The sequence below is a fragment of the Nicotiana tabacum genome, chromosome 22 (genome assembly GCF_000715075.1).
Source record: "Nicotiana tabacum cultivar K326 chromosome 22, ASM71507v2, whole genome shotgun sequence".
In the NCBI taxonomy this organism is placed as follows: domain Eukaryota; kingdom Viridiplantae; phylum Streptophyta; class Magnoliopsida; order Solanales; family Solanaceae; genus Nicotiana; species Nicotiana tabacum.
The window spans coordinates 35,362,093-35,372,815 of NC_134101.1; the positions used below are offsets into that span (position 1 = coordinate 35,362,093).

The 10,723-nt window shown below is 36.3% G+C and overlaps 2 protein-coding genes across 4 annotated transcripts; one reads left to right on the forward strand and one right to left on the reverse strand.

The window, feature by feature from the left end:
- Window positions 1-580: 580 nt before the first annotated feature.
- Window positions 581-4,305, reverse strand: LOC107805180 (eukaryotic initiation factor 4A-8-like). 3 transcript variants are annotated; one of them, XM_016629187.2, is made up of 5 exons: window positions 4,159-4,305; window positions 3,299-3,368; window positions 3,054-3,160; window positions 1,910-2,250; window positions 581-1,467 (listed from the first exon to the last, which is right to left on the reverse strand). In XM_016629187.2, the coding sequence occupies exons 2-5, from the start codon at window positions 3,364-3,366 to the stop codon at window positions 832-834; spliced, it is 1,152 nt and encodes a 383-aa protein (XP_016484673.1). In that variant the 5' UTR covers window positions 3,367-3,368; window positions 4,159-4,305; the 3' UTR covers window positions 581-831. The 3 variants fall into 3 exon arrangements, with proteins under 3 accessions (XP_016484673.1, XP_016484666.1, XP_016484661.1); XM_016629180.2 differs by having other exon boundaries at window positions 1,910-2,301; XM_016629175.2 differs by having other exon boundaries at window positions 1,910-2,340.
- An 884-nt stretch (window positions 4,306-5,189) lies between these two features.
- LOC107805171 (glycylpeptide N-tetradecanoyltransferase 1-like) lies at window positions 5,190-9,878 on the forward strand. The gene is made up of 2 exons (XM_016629166.2): window positions 5,190-5,425; window positions 8,278-9,878. The coding sequence occupies exon 2, from the start codon at window positions 8,303-8,305 to the stop codon at window positions 9,599-9,601; it is 1,299 nt and encodes a 432-aa protein (XP_016484652.1). The 5' UTR covers window positions 5,190-5,425; window positions 8,278-8,302; the 3' UTR covers window positions 9,602-9,878.
- The last annotated feature ends 845 nt before the right edge of the window (window positions 9,879-10,723 follow it).

Sequence of the window (10,723 nt, forward strand, 5' to 3'; positions counted from 1 at the left end):
AGTTATTACATGTCCTTAGTTGTGTTGTACCTTTGTTAAAGCACTTTACTTGTAATTCCTACTTAGCCTAGTTAGAAGCATCGTGTAGGAAATCTTTGTAAATTATAAACTCTTGTGTTTGTGTCTTGGCTAGAGTTAGTCGAGTTGTAAAGTCTTTGTAATAGAGTTATTACAAAGTGACTTGTAATAGAGTGTTACAAGTTAGTTAGGAATTAAAAAGTTAATTTCTAGGTTTAAAGTCTTTATAATAGAGTTATTATAAAGTGGCTTGTAATAGAGTGTTACAAGTTGGTGAGGGATTAAGAGGTTAATTCCTAGGTTACAATAGGTTGTAATCTAAAGTTGCTCAGTAGTGAAGTTGAAATCCTACAAGGATATGTCGTGGTTTTTAATCCCATTGAGCCGGGAATTTTCCACGTAAAACTCCATTGTACCATTTACTTATTGCAGTATGCGTATGTTCTGTGGGAACTAATAGAGAACCTGGTTCTCTATATAGTTTGGTGGACCCTTAAATTCTATCAAAAAAAGATTTCAAGACTTCCCAGTTTATAATTCATGTTTCCATGCCAAAAAAGAAAAAAAAAAGAACACAAACTTTAAAACTCAAATAAACTACAAAATGCCAAAGAAGTTTAAGAACTGGGAAATGAAAAACAAAGACCTTACCTACTGCAAAATTTGGAGCAGCATTAATGCCACGGGCCTGTCTTAGACACTAGATAATAATGGTAGTTAAAAGACTAATTCTATGCTATAAGCTGGAATGGTGTGGACACTATAACATGGTTACTCTTTCTGCTTAAAGCTCCAGCCACAAACATAAGTTTTTCAGAGGAGATCAGCAACATTTGAGGGGAGTTCTTCGATTATAACGTTGTAGAACTTCTGAATATCGAACAACATTCTTTCATCATCTGTTGTCACAAAGTTGATTGCAACTCCTTTCCTTCCAAATCTTCCACTTCTTCCAATGCGATGGAGATAATTCTCCGGCTGAGTTGGGAGATCATAATTGATCACAAGTGATACTTGTTGTACATCTATACCACGAGCCAGCAGATCGGTTGTGATAAGGACACGGGAAGAACCAGAGCGAAACTCGCGCATGATTATGTCCCTAGTGTTCTGGTCCATATCTCCATGTGTAGCTGAGACTGTGTGATCACGGCTTCGCATTTTGTCTGTTAACCAATCAACCTTGCGCCTGGTGTTCACAAAGATGACACTCTGTGTGATTGCTAGCGTCTCGTATAGATCGCAGAGTGTCTCGAGCTTCCATTCTTCCTTATCAACATTGACATAGAACTGTTTGATACCCTCAAGTGTCAATTCATCGCGTTTAACCAAGATTCTCACGGGCTTATTCATGAACTTTCTTGTGATGTCAAGGGCTTCTGGTGGCATGGTCGCAGAAAAAACTCCGACTTGAACTTTGGTAGGTAGCATCTGAAAAATATCATATATCTACAAGTATAGACACATGAAAAAAGAATCAAAATTAGCAGCTTTTCAATGTCCGCATAAAATAAAATAAGAGGGAAACTATGATCAACTCTGTATAATTACTCTTTATAATCAGCAAATTAAGGAATAAATTGAACAGGATAGGTTTTTATATAATGGCCTTAGGAACTAAATGAATGGGAGGGGTACTAAATGCCACGCCAATAACACAAATGGAAAAAAAAACTTCAATTTCTAATTCCCAACAATGATTAAAATGACTGGTCGACAGAGTACAAGAACATCTAACATGATCTAAATTTGGATTTCTATATTGGTTGCTCCAAAGAAGTAATTCCAGATATTCTCAAATTGGCAAACCTAGTAGACCTCGGACCTGAACTTGTTCAAACACAGTTATATTTATAAGGTGTAAAATGCATTACTGCAGAGGTTGAAGTACCTGATCCTTAAAACCACGTGACAGCATTTCATCAGCCTCGTCTAGCACAAACATTCTGAGGTAATCAGGACGGAGAGACTGTCTTCGCAACATGTCAAACACACGTCCCGGGGTGCCAACAACAACATGAACACCAGCCGCGAGAATACGTTGATCCTCCCTGACACTAGTCCCACCTACACAAGCATGGACCTTAACCCCAAGGTAGTCACCAAGTGCTCGCATCACCTTCTCAATCTGTTGAGCAAGTTCACGAGTAGGTGCCAACACTAAGGCTTGGCATTGAACTAAACCATAATCAAGCTGCTGCAAGATTCCAGAACAAAAAGTAGCTGTCTTTCCTGTGCCAGATTGAGCCTGCTGAATTACGTCAAGTCCCTTGCAAAATGGAACTATACCTCTTTGTTGAATTGCAGAAGGTTTCTCAAAACCTTAAAAAAAAATGCATAAAATATTGCATGCAGCAAAAAAACCATTAAGTTGTTGGAATATAAGGTCGGCTCTTTGTAATATCATAAGGAACAAAGAGGATAGAAAGAATTGCTCTAGCGGTGAGCACCCTCCACTTCCAACCTTAGAGGTTGTGAGTTCGAGTTACCCCAAGAGCAAGTTGGGGAGTTCTCGGAGGGAGGGAGCCGAGAGTCTATCGGAAACAGCGTCTCTACCTCAGGGTATGGGTCCTAGTTAGGTCTGCGTACAAACTACCCTCTCCAGACCCCACTAGTAAAATTATACTGGGTTGTTGTTGTTATAACAACATTAAAAAAGGGTTTTTATATGTGCTAAAAGATAATTCTCTCGGTACTACTAAAATCTTGAAAACGCAAAAGCATGCACCTAGATAATACAAAAATCTTATTATACGAGCTATAGCATGTACATAATCTAGTATATTCAAAATCATATTTCCAACATAAAGAAGTACGGAATGGGAAAAGGCAAAGAGGAGAAGAATAATTCTTGAGTTTCAGCACCACTTTGAAGAAACAAAATTAATAAGTTTTAGCCAATTAAAGTATATAGTACCTCTGAAGAAGAAGCTACTGAAAACCAATATGATAACTGACTACTTATCAGATTAAAAAGCAAAATCGAAAGATTTTTCCATAACTGGAGAAAAAGTTAAACAGTTTACACACAGTACCATAAGCATAAATGCCCCTGAGAAGGTTCTCTTGCAAACTCATAGCATCAAAACTGTCATAAACTTCGTCATATGATGTAAAGAAATCTTTTCCATCAGCGGCAAGTCTGCACCATATAAGTAATAATAGAGACAAGTTCAAGTTTCAACCATCCATCACTGAGAAATTAATCAAATATAAAAATGTAATGACTCAACGAAGAAGCTCAAATTAGTACTATGCAATGAATACCATAATAACTTACAAATCATTCATCTTAGAATCATATTGACGGGCATCAAATTGAGCTCCATCTGGTGCCAAACGTGCCATGACTGTAATGTACGTACTTTATGCATCAGTAAATACTAGTATCGCCCATAGATCAAAATGTTGAACCAATAAGTGAAATAGAATCTCAAAATGATTGATTCTTGTCAACCCTAAGTAAATTAAATGAAAATAGTAAAAGAAATTGAATCTCGAAATATTGATTTCCCATGACAAATATGATTCAGTAAACTTCAAGAAACAAAAAGAAAATTTTTACACAACGAACCAATATGAACTCAGATTTACATCACTCCTTTTTTGATGGATCTCAACAAACTATGCAAAGTGGATAAACTATACAGGCATTGGTCTAAAAATTACTTTTGCTAATCTTAAACCACAGATCTCATTCATTAATTCAATAACTATATATATTTACTAGTATATACTTTTTCAACTTATCAAAATCTCCTCTGTTTTCCAACACAAACACAACAATAAACATGATCAGAAAGGGAACAAAAGAGAAGAAAGTACTTCCGCTAATAAATACTGCTAGTATCTATCGCGAACAGAACATAACACTCTGAATTCCCGCAACTAAGTGCTTTCTGCACCTAATGAAAAGGTTGATCTTCTCCAAATAAGATCGACGAGAGATGCATCCCAAAACAATGTAAAAGAAAGAATTAGAGAGTTTGCAGTTAATTTCTCCATGATTTTCTCAGCGATCAGAAGACAAAACATTCGACAACAAACAGATATAATCCAGAACGCAACGTTAATTAACAAACAAATTATGTAAGTAACATGCGAAAATGAAGAAAAAGACAAGATTTAATGAGTTCAAACCTCGGAATGACGATGATAATAACTTTAGCAAAACTGAGAATTAAACAGAAAATTTTCTGTTTGAGAGCTTTCAAGATGGGGTCTGAGTGAGGAGCTGAAGAAACGAGGCAAAAGTCTTTCTAAAAGCAGATAAAACGGGTCTGAAGACAGGTGTCAACACAACATTTCATGCAATTCAATTCGTAATAGTGTAATAGTAAAGTTTTACACTAGTGTATAAGTTCAGTCACAATAACATGTAGGAGTATTACTTTTATACCCGATAAATTTAATTTGATTAGAGTAAAATTTCTTGACATTGCTAATATTATATACCCATATTTACATTATGAAGCTAATAAACCAATTTACTAGCGAGATCCACGTGAGTTTTCCAAGAGAACACTTGAACTAACGAGATAAAGGAAAATATTAGAAACCCATTCCCACTAAAAAAGAAAATAAACGACAGGTCATGAAATATGCATATACCGTACTTTAGCATTTACATAAGGAACTTAAAAGTATGGTAAAAAACAATAATTTCAGCAAGTAAAGACTTTCTAATTAATAATACACTGTACAGTCAAACCTCTTTATAACAATCTCGTTTATTCCGATATTTTTTGAATGTTATAGTGAAATGATGTTATAAAGAATATATATAACATGAAAATTACTTCCGAAGAAACCTTGGTCATTATAAATGATGGTTGATATAAAGAGGTTTAACTGTAACAGAAAAAAATGAGATAATTTCACCAAAAAAATGACGAGTTACTTTCTGAAAATTAAGCTACAGCAAATTAAAGAATCACTAAAATGAAATGGTTTGGTATTTGTCCGAACTTTATGAAATGAACGAAGTATAGCGGAATCCAAGTAGGGAAATACACAAGTAGTCATTTTTAGGTTTGCTATTTAAAAATTAGCCCGTATTTATTTTATTCTGAAAATTTAAATTAACAATTTTAATTTCAAGACTTTGTACTGAAATTTGACTAATTTCTAAATAACAGTTTTCTAAAATAGCTACCTGATGTCATTTCTACGATCCAAATTCATCCAGCACAGAAGTGGAGTATGGGACATGGGCCCAAATGAAAAAATCAAAGGCCCATTGACAGTTTCGAGATCCGTTCATAATCCTTCGTTGGTTCCTATGCTGAGCTCTCTCTCTCTCTAAAGTAAATCTATTCGATATTTTTTGCCCTCTCAATCCTTATGTTAATCACTTTCTGAAACGATAGATCTCGGTCACCCTACTGTATCACTAAACATTTACAAGGTTCGATTTCCAATTTCTTTCTGTATATTCGCATTGATTCTTTATCTTTCTTTTTGCGTTTTTAGGGAGAAATTTATTTATTATGATTTAGATCTTACGGAACTGAATTTTTGCTATGTTTTGCACCTTTATGCTACCAGTAGACAATGCTTAAGTTTGACTTACTGTTTGTTAGGGTGAATATCGTAATTCAATGGTGAAATTTTGAATTTTTTTTTTAGGTTTCCAATATTTCACTATTAGATTATGTAAAAACTGATTTTAGAACAATAATGAAAAGTTTGATGCTTGATCAGGCTTACGTTGATAATGTGGAATTCAGCTTGGAAAATAGCTTTGCTATCCTCGTCAACAGTTACAATTGAGCTTATTTTATTCTCAGATAGGGAAACATCTGATGGTAGTGAGTTTAACAAGGGAAAAAGTTTCAGTGTAATCAACACCTTCCCTTTGTGTGTCCCCTCGTATGACAAGTCTGGCCTTGTACCTCTCAAAGCCAAATGCCTTGTGCATTTCAACTAATATACAACTAATGGCATTTCAACTAATATACACACTCTCAAAGCCAAATGCCTTGTGCAACTATTTAGCTGGATTCTCTAACACCTGTAAATAATGTAATTCCTCTTCTAGATTTCATTGGATCTCTGAGTCTAGCTTAACTCAGTTTTTTTTTTTTTTTTTGAGTTAGCTCCCTAAGCAGATTAAGTCCTTTGTTGTAATGGAACTAATTCAATTCCTTCTTGTAACTTTGCATCTTCTAGATGCATGCAATGAAGAATCTTATTTCATCAAAAAAAAAAATTAGGAAAGGTGTTACTAAAGGCTTAAGATTGTGAAGTAAGTGTTTATGTGGTGTCATGTGGTTGGTGGCACCAGAATCTATGATCCAAGGGTTTAAACCTAAGTGTGAAACTGCACATGCATGAAAAGGAGCTGAATGCACCTCAGGGTGATTGTGCACACTTGCAAAGTTGGCAAATCCTACATTTTCAGTGACAACATTCTCAGAATGAAGAGTAGGAGATGTGTGGATTTGTTGAAGCAGAGTCATGAGATGTTGGTATTGTTCTTTACTGAATCCATGTCCACTGTCATCAGAGGAATTTAGTTTGGTAAAAGCAGACTCTAGAAGATGGACATCAGACTGAACACAAGCTGCAGACCTCCTATTCTTGGTAAACTTAAAATCTGAGGGAAAGCCATGCAGCTTATAGCACTTATCAATGGTGTGCCCATGCTTCTTACAATATCTGCATGAAAGATTGGAAGATGAACTAGATCCTCTCTTTGCATCAAATAGGACCCTCTGATTAAAACCCCTAGAAGTGTTCATAGGACAAGCTGAAGCATTGAAGGAGGCTGAATCATGGGAGAAACCAGGGACAAGAGCAAAAGTCTCTTTCTGTTTCTCATCATGTTGTAGCATGAAGTATGCCATACTCGGGGAAGGAAGGGAAGGCATCATAAGGATGTTGCTTTTGCAGGTAGGATAAGACTCATTCAAGACCACTGAGGGAGGGGATACCAGGTGAGCACTTGGACTGTCCGAGGGATGTATGTAGAAAGGATGAGAGGGAGGTATAGTGAAATCATCAAAACCATCAGCTGTAGTTGACGAACTCACTTCAGGACTACTCATTTCTAAACCCTAGTTAGGTCAATTTTGTACAGAAAAACATAAAATTGGTATCTACCAACACTTCAACCCAAAATTAAGTAATGAAAGGATATTACCGTCCTTCTTTGCAACCTAAAGAAGAAAGGCATTCAATTTATCACAAAAAAAAACCACCACAATCTTTGATACCACCGGTAGAGTCGGAAATTGGGGATGAATGTACTCCGCAGAATCGGCCCACAAATTTACCAGAGAAATTGCTCACAATTTCTGGAAACAAACATTCATCAATTTATGACCAAATCGATCAAAATCAAAGAAAACTCCAGAAACTTTCCGGCAATGAAAACTTCGACAAAAACTTGAGAAACGAACACCGTCAAATGGACATGTAGAGCCATAAACGATCGATAATAGGCTCTGATACCATGTTAATTCATTGATTCTTAGTGTAATCAGAAGATTTGATTTAGAGTTGAAACACTAATAACGAGAAGAGCAAAATATATGTGAAAGAGAAATGAATTTCTTATTTTGTTGTTATGTCCAGAATGTTCTATATCAGTGGTGGCCGGGTATACAGAGAGGCCCAGACTAAGTATAAAACTATGAAGCCCAATATTTAATCCTTTTAGCTGCTGTCAAGAGGCCCAGTATTGTAAACAGAAACTTAAATATGATTTGAAATTATAGTTAAATCATACATTCATTGATGTGAAAACTAACACCGGAACACATGTAACTCAAGTAGTGTTTGTCTGGACGTTTTCTATTCATCTCGAGTAGCCAATACAAGATTCCTTGTTTACTCTTTTCTTTCCAGTATTTTGATTATGATTTTTTTTTTTAGTATTTTACTTTATGCGTCACAGCAATTAGGAATCAAGAATTTATATCTTTAGATCAAAGAAAGGTCTAGCTGTTGGAATAATGGTATCTTGCTGTGGTATTGCGTTCAACTCGGTCTCTGTGCATATGTAGTTGTGATTATTACGTACATGCATATAGGTCCGAACCCATTTCACAAGGAAGTAGTGGGTGCAGCAGTACTCTGCATTTTACTGACTTAAGTCCATTATACACCTTCTGTTGGTAGTACCTTTATTAGAGCTTATGGATTCTACCCGCATGTTTGCCATAAATCTCGTATGTATTTGCTAATATGTTCTCCATGTTGCTCATGTGTTTTATACTTAGTACTGGATTTTAATTTATGACGTTATTATGGCAGAGAATAATATATTGAAGTCTGGAAAATGGCTGACGACAGTAAGGCAACTGAGAACCATAGCATCACTTCTGATAATAATTTATCTCTGGAGAGTGGTAATGAGGTATCAATTGATTCCTTAGCACGACAGGTGCAAGAATCTCTCTCACTGGCGAAGAAGCATAAGTTTTGGGAGACTCAACCAGTGGGCCAGTTTAAGGATCTTGGAGATACAAGCTTGGCCGAAGGTCCTATTGAACCTCCGACACCCTTATCTGAAGTTAAGCAGGAGCCTTACAATCTCCCTAGTCCATATGAGTGGACCACCTGTGATTTGGACTCAGAAGATATGTGTAATGAGGTCTATGTTCTGCTAACAAACAATTATGTCGAAGATGATGAGAACATGTTTAGGTTCAATTACTCAAAGGAATTTCTTCGATGGGCACTTCATCCTCCAGGTTACTACAAGAGCTGGCACATTGGAGTCAGAGTGAAGACCTCGAAGAAATTGGTTGCTTTTATTACAGGGGTACCGGCAAAGATACGCGCTAGAGATACTGTTGTGGTCATGGCAGAGATAAACTTTCTGTGTGTTCATAAGAAGCTTAGATCAAAAAGACTTGCTCCTGTCATGATAAAGGAGGTCACGAGGAGAGTTCACTTGGAGAATATTTGGCAAGCTGCTTATACAGCTGGGGTTGTCCTTCCGACACCTATATCAACATGTCAATATTGGCATAGATCTTTGAATCCAAAGAAGCTTATCGATGTTGGGTTTTCTAGGCTTGGCCCGAGAATGACGATGAGCCGCACAATAAAGCTGTATAAGTTACCTGATCAGACTGTCACACCTGGGTTCAGAAAGATGGAGCCCCATGATGTTCCCGCCGTTACTCGGTTGCTTAGGAATTACTTGAAGCAGTTTGCAGTTGCACCTGATTTTGATGAAAATGACGTGGAACACTGGCTTCTGCCAAAGGAGGATGTTGTTGACAGCTATCTGGTTGAAAGCCCCGAGACTCATGAAATCACGGACTTCTGTAGTTTTTACACACTTCCTTCATCGATTCTTGGTAATCAGAATTATTCCACTCTGAAGGCTGCTTATTCTTATTACAACGTTTCCACTAAGACTCCATGGATTCAGTTGATGAATGATGCCCTCATTGTGGCAAAGCAAAAGGATTTTGACGTTTTCAACGCCCTAGATGTTATGCATAACGAAACTTTCTTGAAGGAACTTAAGTTTGGCCCTGGTGATGGGAAACTCCACTACTATCTCTACAACTATCGACTAAAGCATGTTTTAAGATCATCAGAACTTGGGCTTGTACTGTTGTAGTTTGTGTACTGAAGATTGTTGGCTGCCTGGGAAGCATTTTTGGTAATATGTGTTCAGTTCTCGTTTTAGCGCCCCCCCTAATTGCCCTGTTAAACTATGTTTGCGCCCATGTCTACATTTAGGCGCCAGTGTGAAACTTCTGAACATAATTTCTTTTTTCCTCTTAATTTAATTGTACTTTATGATGTCTGATCTTCCATGGTTCATCCATTTTTGATCCCAAGATCATAAGCATTCTTAACTATGGAGAAATAATATCTTTCTTCTCTCTTGTTAATTGTCATCTTTTGCACAATTCCAGATTCTTTTCTTTTCTTGATTTCCCTTTGGAATTTTGAAAGCAATTATATGGAGTATCATATTCAAAGATTGCTAGAATAATGACTCGTCTAATTTTCTTTTGCATATGCTTGTATTGCATATATGAAGAATTCTAGTAGGCTTTTCTATACCGTGAAATAGGGACCCAAGAAAAAAGAGAATATTTTATCTACTTTGATTAGAAAACAAGTTCCCTCCAAGTTATTCCCCCTTCCCATTGGAAGACGCAATGCATTTGTGGGGATAACAAGCTGATACTCTGTTAACAAGGCAATCTTAATTTACAGTGCTGTTAATATATAAGGATACAAGGTTTGGGTTGTCATATTTTTGACAGGATTGGAAATGCTATTTAAGAAACTAGTTCAAAATCAAAATCTTCTTGTGGTTTCTAAACCCTACATAGTTTTGAAAAGTCGAAAGGGTCTATGCAAAATCGATGTAGATTTTGGTTGTTTCTCATTTGCTTTCAATACAAATAATTATCAAACGAACAATTCAAACACAATTTATTTTGTTAAACTTTCTTCCAAAAATGTTTTTCAAGAAACTAACCAAAGGACTATCTAAACGCACCCTTAGAAAAACAAAATGCGTAGGTTAGTCTTTTTGGCTTCTAGCTATTCATGTCTAATGTTTTACATTGTTTAACGGAGAAAAAATATACAGAGCTGGCTGATTCAGTACGCCAGCAAATGTTTAACTATTCAACAATATTGTCCCTCGCCACTAAAGAGGGCAAGAAAAAGATCATTTGAAACTCTGAACAAGAACAAGTGAAATCGAATGTGAGAGTTAACT